This window comes from Epinephelus lanceolatus, chromosome 14 (genome assembly GCF_041903045.1).
Source record: "Epinephelus lanceolatus isolate andai-2023 chromosome 14, ASM4190304v1, whole genome shotgun sequence".
Classification (NCBI taxonomy): Eukaryota; Metazoa; Chordata; class Actinopteri; order Perciformes; family Serranidae; genus Epinephelus; species Epinephelus lanceolatus.
In genome coordinates, this window is record NC_135747.1 from 7,814,928 (window position 1) to 7,832,236 (window position 17,309).

Genomic DNA, 17,309 nt, shown 5'->3' on the forward strand with positions numbered 1-17,309 from the left:
CTGTAACAGCATGTGATGTGTCAATAAGTTGAATCTAAGTGATGTTGAAACAGCTGAGTGCTCTCAGGTTTAGTGTTTGAGCTTCTGGTGTTTGATGCTGTCCCCCGTGCTCCCCGACCCTCAGAGTTCCAGACTAAGTGATGACACCCGGGTGTCTCGTGGCTCCAGATTAGACCTGCAGCCGGTGGGTGACACTGCACTGGAGACTGTTTTTTCTCATACTACTAATGGCCTTTGGTGTACTTTCTCTTATTGTCTAGAGTTTTGTTCATTAACAAAATGAGTTGAGTGATATCAGCATCTTACCATCTGTCTTGTGTTGTGCTGTCCTGTACTAAAGAATACACGTAGGTGCATGTATTTATGCTGTATTGGATTTCTACACGACTTCCTCATTGTTGTGGAGTCTCTGTTCTGTATTTCCCACAGTGGAGTCAGTACTGTGATATGTTTTAAAATTGTTTTAGTGTTGAGCTCTGGGTCGCAACTATCTTTTCTCTGTCAGTTCAGCTATTTAGCAAGCATGCTGTTTGGCTGTCTGTTCTGTGGATTAAAAACAAGCGACACTCACTGTCTGACCTCCAGAGTTGTATGTATGCACACTGTTAGACAATTCCTGGGAATAACCCGATAAAATGGAAACTTTGCTGTTTTTCAACTTTTCCCACATTTTTATGTCTGAGTGACTAAAGGAGAAAACAGTTTTTTTTTTAATTATTCCAGGACTGAGAGAGACTGCAATGTAATCCCTAGGGGCAATTGGGCACCCTCAATTTACGTCTATTAAATGTTCTTATTTTTGCCACTGACAGGCTCAGATTGGTATTAGAAATGTCTGATAACAACCTTCGGCTGGTCTATTTGTTATTGTGACCAAGTCTAACTGTGACTTGTTGCAGGAAAAACAACCGTGAAAACGTTAGTAAGAGTTGGAGAGAGGAGTGCTAGGAAGGGTTTGTGTTGGAGGTAGGGGTGGGTGATATGGCCCTAAAGTAATGTCATGATATTTCAGGGTATTTTTGCGATAAAGATATGCTTGATGATATGACAAATTATTATTTTTTAATTATTATTAATTTAAGAACATAGAATTGCAACAAAATATGTGATATAGTTTTACATGTCAACTTGATAGTGTGCCTTCAAATATTTAGTAAAAACTAAACAAAAATGATCTCTCATTTCTTTAGTTTGTAAACAACAACAATAACTCAGAGTGGGCTTCAGATTCTGTAGACAATAGTTCAACAAAATAAAATCTACCACAAATTACATATTAAAACAGTTCCCAAATACAGAAAATGTACTCTGGAATATATATATGCACATTAATCAAAAGTAATTTCCTTCTCTTTTAGCAAAATCCTAAATGATTGAGTTGTTGTTGTTGCTGTAACCTGTGACAGGTTGTCATGCTATCAAAACTATCGCACATTCACAGATATGTAGTTTTTTGTCGAGCCGCAAGCGTCACATAGGTTTACAGGATTATAACGAAGTCATGACAGCGCACAATAGAGTCTGAGAAGTCCGGTGCTGTTCAGAAAACATTCAGGACGCTAACAGTATGATGTCAATATGTCAACAAGTCAAAATATCGCAGGTATCGCAATATGAATTTTTCATATAGTATTAAAAGTTATCCCAGTATTATCATGAATGAGATGATATGGCACACACCCAGCTAGGATACAAAAAAGCGTAGGGTAATGTTATCTAAAAGATTTTCAATTTCATGGCTGATATTTTAGCTGATTTCAACAAGTTAAAAGGCCGCTAGATTTCAGAGCAAGACTTGGTTACAAACATTAAAAAACAGACCAGATCAGTGAAAGGTAAATGGTTCATGTTTCTGTAGGGTATTATCTGTAATGTTGTCAGACACTTCTAATAATAATCTGAACCTGACAGTGGCAAAAACAAGCACCTTTAGTGGACATAAATTCACAGTAAACAACAGTACACAATTGCCCGCACAGGATTACTTTGCAGCCCGTTTCGTAGCTGTAGCCACAGCAGTGTCTTTCAACACGAGACCAATTTCAAAAAATGTCTCCATTACTGAATTAGACACAAAAACAGAAGAAAATAGGTTACAGGTTGAAAAATGCATACATTTTCCTTTAAAACCACTAAATGTAAATGCCTGGCTATAGGTTAAAGTGGTAGTTTATTGGTTTGTGCATGTGTGTTTTGGGTTTGTCATTTACATGACATCTATACAGTGTTGCTCTTCACTTGCTGCTGTGTACTTGCATAGTATGGATACATTGCTAACAGGTGCCAGTCACCCTTTAGGTAAGGAGTTGGACGACTTTTTAAAAACAATGTCTCTGAACTTCCTGTCCTTTGTTTCCTCGTTCCCATCTCCCTCTTTGTCTTGGCTTGTAACTCCCTCTCATTCCTCCCCTTTCCTCATTTCAGGCTGCTTATGCTTCTTCTGACTTGTACAGCTTTAATGGTCTCCCCTCCTCCAGAAACCCAGGTTCAGCTTTCAATGGTTACCAGGTCTGTACACAGACGAATACTAGACAGACACATACTGTAAACACTTGCAGGAAAAAACAAAAAGATTTGTCGCTGTTATGCAGCTGCATCGAACCTCTGGCTCTCTGTGGAGGGGGACAAGAGAAAAAAGAATTTTTCTACAAGAATAAATCAATTTATTTTCACAAACTGTTCCAAGCTGCTGCCTTCTAAAGCTCATTTTTACCCCTGATTTCATTCTGTGTTGCAGTTCTGCAGGTCACTCAGTCAGATCACCCCGCAGCTCTATCGTAGGGTTGGTCCATTGGTTTCCAGCTGAACTTTTAGCCACTTTAACTTCCACGCTGTTTTACATAACACCTGCAATTATTATTCACTCATACCAGCATTGTAAAGAACACCTGAAACTGAGCTTGTTTGTCTTCAGAGCAAATTATTTGATGATTAAGTCGAGGGCTTCCACTGAAATGCTTGATCACTTTTCTAAACTCACTGAGCATTGACTTCAATCTCTGTACATTTCAGTTCTGAATGGAGCCACGTATCAGGCACTAAATGCAAAGCAGGCTTTAGAAAAGCATGTAATAACACCAAAGAAACATCATTGTTCACACTGCTGGATCATGAGCGTACTACTTACACTGTATGTGTCTGTGTGACATGTCATATTGTGCAGAGCTCCTTATATGAAGACAGTCTCTGCAGTGGGTCACGGCGAGTCACTGGCTCCAGCTCTCATGTAAGATTTTCTTAAAATCGTGGCGTTGTTGGTTTGACACACCTGACAGTGACATGATTAAAAGTGAGAAGTGGTTTGTGTTCCCGGCTTTATAATATTAACAGTCAAAAGAAGAGTGCATATAATTCAGCATGAATGTGACATAATGGAATAGGCCATGCATGAAGGTTGCTTTAGTTTTGTTTTCACAGCGAGACCTTCACTGTATTTTGAGTGATTTGTTTACTGCTGCATGGGAGCTGTTTTGGACTTTAATGTCATTGGATGAAAATTTTCAGTATGACTTCAGTGAGTTGTTAAAATGGGATTTTGATGTACATTTTGCATTAAGATGACTGTAATATAGGCATCAGTCCTCTCCAGGATGTGTTGTATGTGCATGCTTATTTGCAGACAGAAACATAAAGTTGTGTTTTCTCTGCAGCCTTTAGAGTACACTAGTTATCGCAGCTCCGGCTCCAGAGCCTCCTCCAGGGCCAGTTCGGCCCGTGCCAGCCCAGTGGTGAGCCTTCACTCCCCAGACACCCTGCTACCAACACCATGGTTTAAATTGACTCAGCCCACTTGTAAATGTTGCTTTGTAAACACACAAGTCTATGACTGAATCTCCACTGTTTGAGAATTTGGAGACATAATTAGACTGTGTTCATCCTGTATATTACGGTGACTCAGACTTGGCATGATTTGCAGAATTTGTAAAAGTGCAAACATTGTTTGTTCTGTGTGCAGAGAACATGCAGGTATTTCCTGGTGGACCTGTACATAGCATAATCTTTACATGATGTTAATAGTTTGTTTGTAATGTTAGTGAGCCATGTGTCAGAGCTCAGAGAGGCACTGAACTCCCTGCTAGTCACTCAGGTTAAGAAAATCACATGAATGCCTGAAATATAACAATGAAATGCCAGTCTGCTGAGTGTGTGGTAGTGTTGTCATGATACCAAAATCTTTGTTTCGGTACCAATACCAATATGAATTTCGATACTTTTCGATACTCTTCGGTACTTTTCCTAAGGAAAGGTCCTTTTGGATACAAACCTTTAGAACAATAAATAGTAGGGGTGTAACGGTACCAAAAAAATCATGATTCGGTAAGTACCTCGGTACGGACGTCACGGTTTGGTAACTCAAATGTCCCACCAAGTTTGTGTTGTCTTGTATTGTCTCCCTTTGCGAGGCAGTCTTTCTCTTGTCTTTTTTCACATGCGCCAGCTGCGAATGTTGATAGAGGTGTTGTCATACACACCACTTGTGCAATGTGTGCTCCAATAGGAACAAGAAAGGTGTTTGTGTGCATAATTGAGTAAAATAAATTAACTAAATTAATGATTTGAATCAATTTCAAAGTACCGGTATTTTCCAAATGCAGTATAGTACCGTTTGGAATACTCTAGTACCGCAGTACTATTTTAGTACCGGTATACCGTGCAACACTAGTGTGTCATCAGTCCACTTCACTGGAGCCATCTGTCACAAGCCCGTAGCAACACAGAGTTTCAGCAGAGGTTGGCAATCCCAAAAAAACACTGTTTAAAAATATTCTTTTTGGATTTAGATGTCCATTGATTAATTGGTTACCAGCTGAAGAACCAGTCTGCTACATCAGAATACATACACAAATCTTGTAATTTTAACTTTGGAATCACCATGACTAATAAACATCATACATTATCTGCTCCTCATATATTCTTTTGGGGACAGCATGTAATGATATAAATGGCTTATGATGGGAAAGATGGAACCTGAGGTAACTTAATTAGATGTTCTTTCAGTCTTTTTAAGCACTCATGATGATTTGAAAACAGTTATTTCCTGTCAGTGTTGACATGCCCTGTTTGGCTTCTTTGTTGTTTTATTTCACCCCCTCGTGGTGAATGTAGGACAACTGTGGCTCTGTTGCCAGTTTTTTGAGGAGTGCAGCCAGCAGCAGTGGCCTCCCCCGAGATCTGGACGATGTTACTATTCCTGACTTTTCTGACGTGAGTCGCTTTGCACCCGCAGGAGGCCACGGCTGTGATGTGAGCTGAGTTCCTGCTTGGTTATTTTTTGTTTGTGTTTTTTGTGCCCCCCGTCCTTCCTTTTTGTGCACTTCAGCCTACAAGAAGGGCTGATTATACACTGTGTTTGTGTCAGAGGTTAATCTGTGTGTTGACTGCGGAGACTAACAGTTTTTCTTGTGGCAGGATTGTTTTTGTGTGTGTGGCAGAGAACTAAAAAACTAAAGATGGTCTGTTGTTTGAAGTGTTTTTTTAACACGTGATCTGTGTTTGAATGGAACACCGTGTCAGACTCATTTTTGGCCTGACGTGTTTATTTTAATTTCTGAAGGAGTTTGACTCCTTGCAAAGTACTTATTTGCATGGTTTTGTATATCAATATAAAGTTGTGCCTTTTCTTGATATGCTTGAGCAGAAATTAGATCAGAATACTTTGAGTTATAGTTTGGTCCACTGCTTTTTTTGTTTGAAGATTTTAAGGTAAATGTCATCACTGCTGAGCAGCCTGTAGTGGATTTTCTTTCTGCATCCCTCAGTTGGTCTTCTTGGCCCTGCGCCTCCACATCACCCTCTGTTTGCTCTAACTGTATTTTATTTGTCTCAACAGGTGGAGGACAGAGATTATCTGGAGAAGGTAAGTGAATCACATCACCAAATGCTGTTCACTCAAATCCATAAAGTGACCTCAGTTTATGAAAAATAATGAGCATGTGTGTTGTAACATGTTGGAAATTATATTGTCCTTCATACTTAATTGTGTGCTAAAAAAAAGTGCTGAAAACATTTTTGAAAAATAATGTTTGCCTTCCTCAGGGATCTCGATCAGCTTCTGCCTTAACAGCAGCAACCCTCACCTCTTTAGGCGGGACTTCTTCACGGAGAGGAAGTGGGGAGACAGCTCTGACTGTAGATGCAGAAACCTCTGTGCGAGAAATCAAGGTATTGCTGAAGTGATGTAGCTTCCTACAGACAGAGAGGATATTTCCTTGTGGACTGTGGTTTAAGTGAGGTGCCATACCAACCTGTTCTCATCCCTAGGGCGTCAAAGTATGCAGCTAGATCAGTGGCTGTCGGCATGTGATACCGACGCACAAGGCACCCTCTTAGTGTCAGTCTGAGACACTCTGGGATTTCGGTTAACTGTATTGTAAACTCATCCACAGCAGTGACATAGTATAAAGAGCAAAAAAAATCCCTGTAAGGTGGGAGTGGCTGGAGGTAAATGGGTCAAACATGTACAGGTGTCCCACGTGAAACTAAAAGTCAACACTGAGATTCTTTGAGCTACATTACAAAGTTACCAACACAGGACATGTGTCACATCACATACACCATAAACGTCACATGACATACTTATTAACTTACTCGTGTAGTAAAGTTACATAATAAACGTACTTATTTTAACCCAAACCATGATCTTTTTTCTAAACCTAACCAGGCAACAAATGTTGCCTTAGTCTAATTTAGTTTTGGTGGCATAACCTACATTTCCTGTGAACATGGAGGTTTAGGGACACTGTTTCATTTAATGAGTGGAAATTAGCCCTTTTTACACAGAAATCACACTCTAGTGCTGCATGAAGTTCTTTTTTCATGCTGTCTTTGCATATTTAAACAGGACCAAACAACGGTGGCATCATGCCGCTCCAGTGTGTGATCTTAGACAGCATGCCAGCATTATGGAAGCAAAAGAGGTGTGTGTCGGCAGTACTTTCTAAACAGTAACAATGACATAAAATGGCAATAACAATCATTTACTGTGTCTGTTATATGGCGGTTGATCTCGTCCTCTGCTCAGAGTATGAGGAGCTCAAGAATCTCGCTGTTTTCCCAATTTGCGGACACTTTCAGCTGCTGTTCTTCTTCTTTGAGTTAGCTGCTAACTGCTTTCAGCTACTACTGAGCGTCCAAAACTGACGCTAGAGGGATACCAAGAGCGTCATGGTTTGAAACTTGATGAGTTGGGAATGAAGAGTGTTTATTAGATAATTTTGATAAAATCATCATGAAAATTAGAATTAATATAAACAATCAAAAAAGGAGTTTGTGCCAGATGTTGCTTATAAGTGTAAATCCCATATCAAGCGTGTATTCTATATGGAACAATTACTTGAAAATGGGACGTGGTTGCAAACAATTGTCAGTCATTAAGATCAGAGTTTCAGCTTTAACAAGAATTATTCTTTAATTAACTGACCAAAACTGGTTGCCTATTTAACCATAATTATTGCCCCATGGAGAATTTACAACATTTAGAAAATTTAGACATGTATTGATTATAGAAGAGTTCCTGCTGTATTCTATCAAAGCAGAAACTTCTGTTTAGAGTCAAACTTAAGTACTCATACAGTGACAAATTCAACATAGAAGAGGCAGAGTCGTTTCTCTACCCAGGAAAGGTGTATTTGCAATAGACAGACTTAGGGAATTGACAGCTTTGATCTCAACAGTGGTCTTCTATGAAGTTTTGTGCTGCCATACTATTTTCAATCTTTCTGCAAACACCTGTGCTGCTGCTCTCATCATGACCAAACTCTCTGCGTCACCTTTTCTGATGCTGTCACACTGTGCTTCTCTGCTCACTGCTGCTGCCAGGAGATTCATGAACTGAAGGATCAGATTCAAGATGTGGAAACCAAGTACATGCAGAACCTAAAAGAAGTGAAGGTATAAGCCTGAGAGCCCCAGAGCTACCACCCACAGACTCACTATTAACTAATATGTTTGGTGTTTTCTAATTTCCTCTGGTTATTTTAGACTTGGTACCACTACAGCGGGTCAGATATGCAGTAATATGTGCAACCAGTTCTCTGCTGAATTACCCAAAGGCCACAGTGGATAGTTGAGATTATCTAGGTGTTTTTGGACCAAACAGTTCTGGGCAGCTTCCCCAAGTACTACATACCTTTAAGGGCATTTTTTTCTGTTTGCATTCACGCTACCAAAAGGAATGCCAAAGTGACGTACTGTTAGCTGGTCAACAGTTAATATCATACTGTCACTTTCACTTTAACAAGTCAAAATCAGGTGTTTTCACTGTCGCATATATGCTCAATAAAGTCTGGACTTCACTGTTGGTCCATTTGTCCGTCTTTTCTTCCATTTCTTGTTTTTTTGAGCTATTGTTTGTGTTTTCTGTTGTCTGTTGTTTACATGGCAAACAGGTTTTTAATAATGGCAGTTTCCGGTGCTGCACTAGCTGTTTTTGACCAATTATTGTTCACTTCGTCACTCATGGTTCCTCTTGTGCCGACAGAGTATGTATTCTGACACAGCTAAAACAAAGTTCCTCAAAACCTCATCTTCAGAACTATGATCCTTCCTACTTTTTGTGGTGCGGACACAGTTAAAAGGGTGTTCTTAGAACTATGTTCCTAGAGCTATGAAAAAGTTCCTCTGGTCTGAAAATGCCTCATGTTATAAGAGCTTTTCCTCTATAGATCAGTTATGGAATATTCTAGGAGTAATACTGGTGCTCCAGACTCATTGTAAATATTGACACACATAGACAGTAGTATAACTGCAGTCCTTTGTGAGGCCCATTACTGTATATTGCATTATTTCTCATTTATCTTCCCCTGAGCAGATGTTTTCTAACTTGTGTATAAACTTGCTAACTGTTGATCTAACTTGCAAAGTTGCATGTTGCATGTAACTTTCTTCATTTTGCTGTGTGTGTATTAGCCTGCACTCCTTAAATTTCCTCTTACCATGGTTGACAGTTGTGACATACAGATAAGTGTACTAACGTCTATACAGTATACACTCTTGCATTGTCTGGATTCTCTGCCAGCTGCATCCATCTGTTCCTCCAAAAATGAAGCTTGCCCATTCACATTGATAGAGGATAGTGTGACTCTGCAGTTTTGTTTAAGGTCATGTTACACGTGAGCCCGCATCTGTTATATTCTTACATTCTCTATGTGTCATGACATTAGGATGCATTAGTAGAAGTGGAGGAGAAGTATCGTAAGGCCATGGTGTCCAACGCCCAGCTGGATAATGAGAAAAACAACCTGATGTACCAGGTGGACACACTCAAGGACTCGCTCATGGAGCTGGAGGAACTGCTGTCTGAGTCACGCCGGGAATATGAGGAGAAAGTCAAGGTACAGCAGGCAGACACACTGATAGAATGTTGAAGACTTAAGCCACGTATTATTTGTTTTACCTTGCTCTTTGCCTGCATGAGGTTTTGCAGTCATGTATGCACTGAAGATAGTTTTCACAACATCTCAATGGTCTTACCAGAGGACGCCTTCACCCTGCAGGGGCCTACAACATGATGGTCTGCCTTCCTCAAATCCATTGCAATGAAATGAAACAATGTTGGGCAGACTACTTGGAAAACGTAGTTAGCCAAGCTGCTCTACATCAGCATAAATTTCACGACACTGAAGCTATCCCCAGAGAAATGTAGCAAGCTAAGCTACCAGAAAATGGCAAAAGTATCTTGCTACTTGGAAAGCTACTTCTGTTTTTTTCTTTACTTAATGCAAAATCAGTGTAATCTCAGGGATAAGAAAAACTGTCAGCCAAACAGGCAGGCAGAAAATGTTCAGTTAAAATATTTCTTCTTTTCTCTCTCTCTCTTTTTTTTGAGTGTTATTTTGTTGTAAGTACACCAAAGTAGAACCCAGTCAAGTTTTAGTTGACTCAGTTAATATGCAGTTTATGTTTTGTTTTGACTCTAAAACTACAACAAATGCAGTTAAACAGCATGATATTGGTACTCAAGGACATACAGTATATGTGTTATATATATATATATATATATATATATATATATATATATATATATATATATATATATATATATATATATATGTATATATATATATATGTATATATATATATATATATATATGTATATATGTATATATATATATGTATATATGTATATATATATATATATGTATATGTGTATATATGTATATATATATATGTATATGTATATATATGTATATATATATATATATGTATATATGTATATATGTATATATATATATATATATGTATATGTATATATATGTATATATATATGTATATATATATATATATATATGTATATATGTATATATATGTATATATATATATCTGCCAATTTGGGAGTGTAATTCACATTACAAAGTTCTCAAAAAGAGAACTGGTCAGCCAGGTTTAAATGAAGACGTCATGCTTGACAGCAAAGGAAACAGCTTTGTGGGAGGGCTGCCATATGTTTCTGTGTGTGAGATAGATATTCATAATGAAAACAAAGGGAGTTTTGATTGTTAAGCTGTCTGTTGTCCCTCACAGGAACACGAGCGAGAGAAACATGCCCACTCTGTGCTTCAGTTCCAGTTCAATGAAATGAAAGAGACGCTAAAACAAAGTGAAGAGCTTCTAAATGTGAGTATTTGTACCCAGTGTGAACGTGTGTCACTAAGACTGCGGGTGCAGACGTAGAGCCTCACATGGGTTAAAAAGACAGGACAACAGCTGCCTTTTACTCAGTTTGTCAGTTAAATAGGCTGCATGTTGGGGATACATTTCACAGCTCTCTGTTTTTTTCCCACACACTGTATATATGCATGCACTGTTTCTCTCTTTTTGCTTTCTTTCTCTACATCTCAGACTTGATTTCCTTTTGCTGCTGTTTAGGACATCCGTCAGCTGCGTAACAAACAGGAAGGTTTTGTTAGGGAAATATCTGACCTGCAGGAGACGGTGGAGTGGAAGGATAAAAAGATTGGGGTACGGCCAATCAGCTCTGGTCCAGCAGTTTTGTTTTATATTAACTTTATCACGTTCAGCATTTACTTTGGCAGACATGAATTCAATATCTCCTTTGCATGAAACTAAATGCCACCTTTTACTTTCACTTCTTGTCACCTCTTATACACTTTTCTTTTCACTTTCTTCTGCACTCTGCCACTTGGGGGCTCTGCTCAGGCCTTAGAGCGACAGAAAGAATACACAGATGCAATCCGAATTGAGCGAGATGAGCTCAGAGAGGAGGTGGTGCAGCTGAAAGACATTCTGAAGGTACCCAGTCAGTGTGTAAATGCTTATTTTAACCTGCTGTCTCTAGTTTTGAGAAGAATATTTGAAACTCAAGCGTGAAAATGAATTGCATTGAATATTGTTATCATGGTAACTAAAGCATAAAAAGTGAAACCAGATCCTAGGATTATTGAATGTATACAGTTATTACAAGTGCAAATGTTTTTTAGGTGTATGTGTTTCAAACTGTCATTTTTAAAAACAAATATACAGCATACATTGCAACTTATTTTCAAAGTGTGTAATCTTTGGAGCTAATGGACTTCTTGTTAATTTTGTCTAGAAACATGGAATAGTACTGGGACCTGACCTAAATATCAATGGAGAGGTTGCTGAGGCAGTGGACGGGTCCTCCAGTGCAGACTCTGCTTCCCAACCAGCTCAGGAATCACAGACCTCCCCACCGGAGGGGAACAGCATGCTCGGTAAAACACGTTGTGGAATAAAAATCTCTTACTGCATGGCTGTCTGAAAACTTTCATCCCAAAATGCTCTGTCAGCTCTTTATTTTAATTTAAACAAATTCCATGAAAATACCCAAATCAACAATAACTTGATCCTACCAACAAGTATTGTGTATCAGCCTGATATATCATCTTAGTCTGTGCCATAGAGCTCCATTGTTGTCCAAAAATATTAAAAACACAAATCATTGGGCCAGACTCCTGCACGCAAATACTCTCTTGTGGACCAAATATTGATTAATCTGCACCTGATAATAGTGCCCAACAAATGCACACTTTAGTCCCGATTGAATATTTTGCTAAAACTACAGTAACCAGCAGTTTTAGGAATTACTGAGCCTTTTAGAAAAATGTGTTTGTGAACATTTTTTACATCTGTAGAAGGAATTAACATGGGTAAGTGCTACGGACAGGGTAGGAAAGTTGTAAAATAGTGAGACAGACTTGCGCATTAGTTACTTAGATTTAATCTTTTCATGGAATTTGTTGACAACAAGAAAAATTACAGAGGCATGGCAGCCTTGTCCTTTAACATCCATCTGACCTCTTGCTTTCCTGTACAATCTTAGATTCCACTTATTAACTCACCAAACTTGCTTGCCTTCATTACTAATGTTTTGGCTTTAAATTTGTTGCTATTGCACCTTTTTCTTCATTTTAGCTAATACATATTAGCTCTGAATCACGACTAACTCTGTCAATGCAGATAGGTGTGTAAATGCTGACTGGCCTCTGCAGGGTTGATGGTTCAAAGCATTGAGAGTTCTTTTTAAATAGTGTGTAAACTGAACATTATTGTATATGCACTGTAATGTATACCTTTGAGCTGCCGGCCTAAGACTTTCTTTTCTTGTCGCATTGATGTGCCGGGGCCCGGGGATCAAGACACTTCATTTCGGTGTTCCTTCTGCCTTTCTTCTTCTTGTTCTCCTTGTGCCTCTTTTGGTCATCTGGGCTCTGTGCTTCTCTTCCTGGCCACTGAATCAATCAGGTTTTCTGCCTTACCTTGGCTTCTGCTGATGCACTTCCTCATGAAGATGACAGTTTTCAAAATCATGTCTTAAGTCAAATTTTTTTGTCCCTCTATCACTGTATACTCTTCATGATCCCTCAGGCAACACAGAGGAAACGCAGTTGAGAAGTAGTGGAGGGGAAGAAGTTGATCCTGAGCAGCATCAAGAGATGTTTGAGAAAGGCAAAGAGAATCACTTGAGCTCTGATACTGTCTCTGCCATTGGTGGTGTGTCCACTCTGGAGACATCAAGCCAAGAACAGCCAACAGAAGAACAACAGACGTGCTTAGAAGACAAGGAGACTGCCACAGAAGAAGACACTTTTGAGAAGCAAGGCTTTAGCAAGGACTTAAATGGTGGCATTAATGACCAGTTACTCACAGAAGCCAATACAGATACAATTGTTTGCAGCCCTGACCTTCAGGGGATTGTACCAAGTTCTGAGGAAAATGTTCTAGACACAGAAACACCAAAGGGGGGAGATTTAGGGGAGACCAGTAACCAAGACAGGGAGGAGACAGAAACTAACACCAGTAATGTTGACACACAAAGTGATGACATTAGAGAGTCATGCAACAACCTTTTTGAAAAACAAGAAAACAAACAGGAAGATGAGGAAAGTAATTTGAGAAATACAGAATCATGTCCACAGCAAAATGTTGCACAAGATGTTGTGAAAGAAAGTTTACCTGATGGATCCGTCCCATTTTCATCAAACACCAAACTTCAACAAGAGCCTGAGAATGCAGAGGAGGCAGAGAACGAGGAGGCAGAGGAAATATCAAGTAAAACTCAGCCTCACGGCACTGCTGCTTCAGGGAAAAAGAAGAAAAAGAAGAAGAGAGGCAAAAAGAAAGGAGGAACTCATGAGGATAAGAACCAACAAAAAGATAGAACAGATAAAGAAAAGGGCAAAACAGAAAAAGACATGGAGTCAGCCACAAGAGGTAAAGGGCCAACAATAGAACTTGAAGTTGATGATTCTGTCACTGAAACTGTCAAGGAATCAAATATAGATCAAGTTAAGGAGAAGGACAGGCAAGAAACTGAGGAGGTAGATGGAGTAGAAGCAGTGAAGCCCACTGAAATATTTACTCCCAATGAAACTCTCAAAGAATCTAGTATGGATCATGTTATAGCAGAGCACGACACGGAGCAAACTTTGGAAACAAAAAATGTGGAAGAAGCAGAAGCCACAGCAAATCCTGAAACCTTTTCACACATTGAAACTCCCAAGGAAGTAAGCGTGGATCATGTTACAGATGAACAGAACGAGGGCCAAAGTGAAACTGCAGAAGTAGTAGAGAAAGAGGCACCAGTCACACCCACTGAAACCATTTCTCATGTTGAAACTCTTAAGGAATCCAGACCAGATCCCAGAAAGGATAAGCAAGATGAGGAACTAACTTTGGAAACAGGGAAAGTAAAAGAAGCAGAATCTATAACAAGTGATGTTCCAGAAACCAACCTGAGTACATCTGATCCCATTGACAACTCCAAAGGTGCTGAGAGCACTGATGGTCTTGACAAGGAGTGTACTTCCAGTGTTGATAACTCTAAAAGTGAAACAGACATCTCAACCAATGGCAATGTCGTCCATACTGCATCAGAAACTGAATGTTTGATTGTTAGTGTAGAGGATGAAGTTGAGTCTGTTGATGAGATGAAATCTGAATGGACAACTAATAATGCCGAAAACACCTTTGAATCAAGCAGGAAGGAAAACACTGAAGCTGAATTATATGTTCCAAGCAATGGTGACATTGCTGCTGATGAATCTGAATACAAAAGAAATTCTGAGAATAAGGACAACAATTCAATGTCCCTTTCTTCTACTGATGGCTTAACTAATACTCTCAAGAGCTTGTCTGGCTCAGAGCTGGCCTCAAACCAGTCTGAAGCAGTAAACTCAGACAACAATGACACTCTCATCAAGGTTACCGATGAAGGTCCCAAGGAAGCAACTGAGACAGTCAAAGATGATGAGGAGCCAGGAGCAGAGATTGAACAGGAATCCATTTCTCCCTGTATCATTTCTCCCAAACATGACAGGGATGATTCAGAGCTCAAAGCAGACAAAACTGAAAAGGAGGAACTGAATGGAGACTCAAGGGAACCTAAAGATTCAGTAGAGACCGACAGCTCACATGACGAAAAAAGTGGCAGTTGTGACAGTGCATCATTATCCAAAAGCACTGATGCATTAGACACGGTACAGAGTCTGTTGGAGACTGTAGTGCAGGCAGAACAACTGGATGATGTAGAAAACCAGACATTACAGTCTGAGGATCAGATTGATGAAGCAAATGCTGAAGTGACCCCAGAAACAAAAGATGTCGACATGATAAATACACCAGACTCTCCAAATCAGACTCCTGAAATTGAGTCCTCTGTCGAGCAGGACCACAGTAGTGAAGATCCGGAACATAAAAACAGTCAAAATGATCAGCAGAGTGAGACACAGCAACTGCACGAACCCAGCTTAGACAAGCCTGACAGTAAGGATTCATCCCAACCCACCCTGCATGACAGCGATGAGGAGGACCCTGAAAATGATGAAGGGCTGTCTTTTGATTTTGATGACATGGATATGGAGGCAGCTATCGCAGCAAGTCTCCCTGAAAATCCGAAACAGGAAGAAGTTGAGGAGGGAGTTGAAGTCATGTCAGTTGAAAGCAACGACAGTAGTTCAGGGCTGTGCCAAAGTAATACTGAGTCAAATGAAAATAGACAAGATGAGCCAGTTGAAAGTAATGATGAGAAATGTACAGTCGATGGGGGTTCCCAGGTAGATACACTAGTTACTGTGCCTGGAGACAACCCAAACTCTTTGGCTCATGATGATGCCACGTCTAATACGGTGGAACATATGGAAAATGTGTGTGAAAAGCAGACAGATATGCCTGAGGCCGAAGTAGGTGTAGCAGAAGAACCTGGGCACATTATCGAGGAAGGAAAGGTTTTAAATGCTGAGGAGTTAGATGTTGTTGCAGAGGACAATAACCAAGCAATGTCATTACCCATAGAGGAAGGATTGGATGCCATTAAGCATGAGTTGCAGGGTGAAAATTTGGATATGCCAAAAAGTGCGGAGGTTAGCAACAAAGAGCCACAGCAGACAGGGAGAGATGTGAAGAAGAACAGCAAGAAAGGCAAAGGCAAGGGCAAAGAAGAGTGTAAGATGTCTTAGCAAATGGATGTATGTAGTAAAGATATATTGTGTATCATTTGATCTGTCCACTTACTAGTATTTGCTTAGCTGTTTACAGTCTAGTGCAGAACCTCACAGCACTTTGATCCTTTCCCAAATGAATATTAATGTATGTTTGTATGTCCTGTTGTCAAATCTATGTAAACAGTCTAAGGTCCAAACATCAGTTTTTATTAACGTCATATGTGCAATGATGAGAATGTAAACTGTAACATTTGATTTTACTGTTGGACAGTACTGCACATGATATGTCAGGTGACATAATCTTGTTATTGTGTCATGGCTAATATTGCTTTGCGCCTGTATCTCACATATAGTTCATAGATGGACAAAAAAAACACAAATTCTAATTGGTAGTTGTCATTTTGACTCAAGCCAACTAGCTTTACATGTTCTAGCTGTAATGTTGATGGTTAAGATAAAAAGGTGTTCCGAGACCCTGTACTGTTCTCAGGGGTTTAAAAAAAACCTGCTGTTTGACTTAAAGGCACAGTTCGGACCTTTTGAAGTGGGGTTGTATGAGGTGCTTATCCATAGTCAGTGTATTACAGACAGTAGATGTCAGTCAGCACACCCCCAGTTTGGATAAGCAGCAGAAGTGCTGACACAGAAGCAAGGCAATGGACGGTGGGCAGCAGCATAACATATTTTAGCCACCTAACAGGGAAACAGATTAAGTGTGCACTATATGGAGAATATTTTCACCGCTTTACCTTTCCGTCAGACACCTCACTCTGACAGGAAGCTGTTAACAGCTTCAGTTACTCATCTATGCTCTTGTCAAAGCCACCAGACTCCACTGACAAAAACAGTAATTTTGGCTTGCTGAACACAGGGGCTGTGGGTCTACTGCTGTCTCGATTAGTTAGTTTGTGTTATTGTGTGAATTTTGTGAATCTGAACTAACCCTTTCAAACGCCAAAGTCACACAATTACGCAAAGTAACTGATGAAGGCAGCGGTAGACTGTCAGCTCCCATGTTCAGCAATGTTAAGTCACAGTTTTTCTCAATGGAGTCTGGCTTTGAAGAGAGCATTATGGGAGCTTAATTTCACTGTCCCAAATTGCTGTCTGATGGCAAACTTAAACAGTGAAAATATTCTTTTTTAGGTGGCTATAATACATTTTGTTGCTTCCCCTGTCCACAGTAGTGCATTGTTAACTTCAGTTTCAGACTCCAGCCTGCTTCTCCAAACTGGGGGCAGGGCGACTGACATTCATTGTAGGTAATACACTGACTTTGGATAAGTACCCCATACAACCCCACTGCACAATATCTGAATTATCCCTGTAAACAAAGCCATTTCCATGTGTAACAATGGAATGTGTTTGATAAATGTATGTTTGCATTTT

The 17,309-nt window shown here is 39.7% G+C and overlaps 1 protein-coding gene across 18 annotated transcripts in view; it reads left to right on the forward strand.

The window, feature by feature from the left end:
- The window catches only part of lrrfip1a (leucine rich repeat (in FLII) interacting protein 1a), a 68,569-nt gene that overhangs the window by 43,390 nt on the left and 7,870 nt on the right, over window positions 1–17,309 (forward strand). For 4 of the 18 annotated variants that reach the window (XM_078174287.1, XM_078174288.1, XM_078174294.1 and 1 more), the window contains 15 exons: window positions 125–184; window positions 2,425–2,508; window positions 2,738–2,782; window positions 3,164–3,226; window positions 3,651–3,728; window positions 5,107–5,244; window positions 5,831–5,857; window positions 6,037–6,162; window positions 7,819–7,890; window positions 9,162–9,332; window positions 10,522–10,614; window positions 10,867–10,959; window positions 11,158–11,250; window positions 11,552–11,693; window positions 12,847–17,309. The exon at window positions 12,847–17,309 is cut by the window's right edge and continues 428 nt beyond it. In XM_078174287.1, coding sequence (XP_078030413.1) covers window positions 125–184; window positions 2,425–2,508; window positions 2,738–2,782; window positions 3,164–3,226; window positions 3,651–3,728; window positions 5,107–5,244; window positions 5,831–5,857; window positions 6,037–6,162; window positions 7,819–7,890; window positions 9,162–9,332; window positions 10,522–10,614; window positions 10,867–10,959; window positions 11,158–11,250; window positions 11,552–11,693; window positions 12,847–15,935 — 4,374 coding nt within the window. In that variant the 3' untranslated portion in view covers window positions 15,936–17,309. The remainder of the gene's footprint in view (window positions 1–124; window positions 185–2,424; window positions 2,509–2,737; window positions 2,783–3,163; window positions 3,227–3,650; window positions 3,729–5,106; window positions 5,245–5,830; window positions 5,858–6,036; window positions 6,163–7,818; window positions 7,891–9,161; window positions 9,333–10,521; window positions 10,615–10,866; window positions 10,960–11,157; window positions 11,251–11,551; window positions 11,694–12,846) is intronic. The other 14 variants (XM_078174292.1, XM_078174304.1, XM_078174298.1 and 11 more) reach the window with 12 other exon arrangements.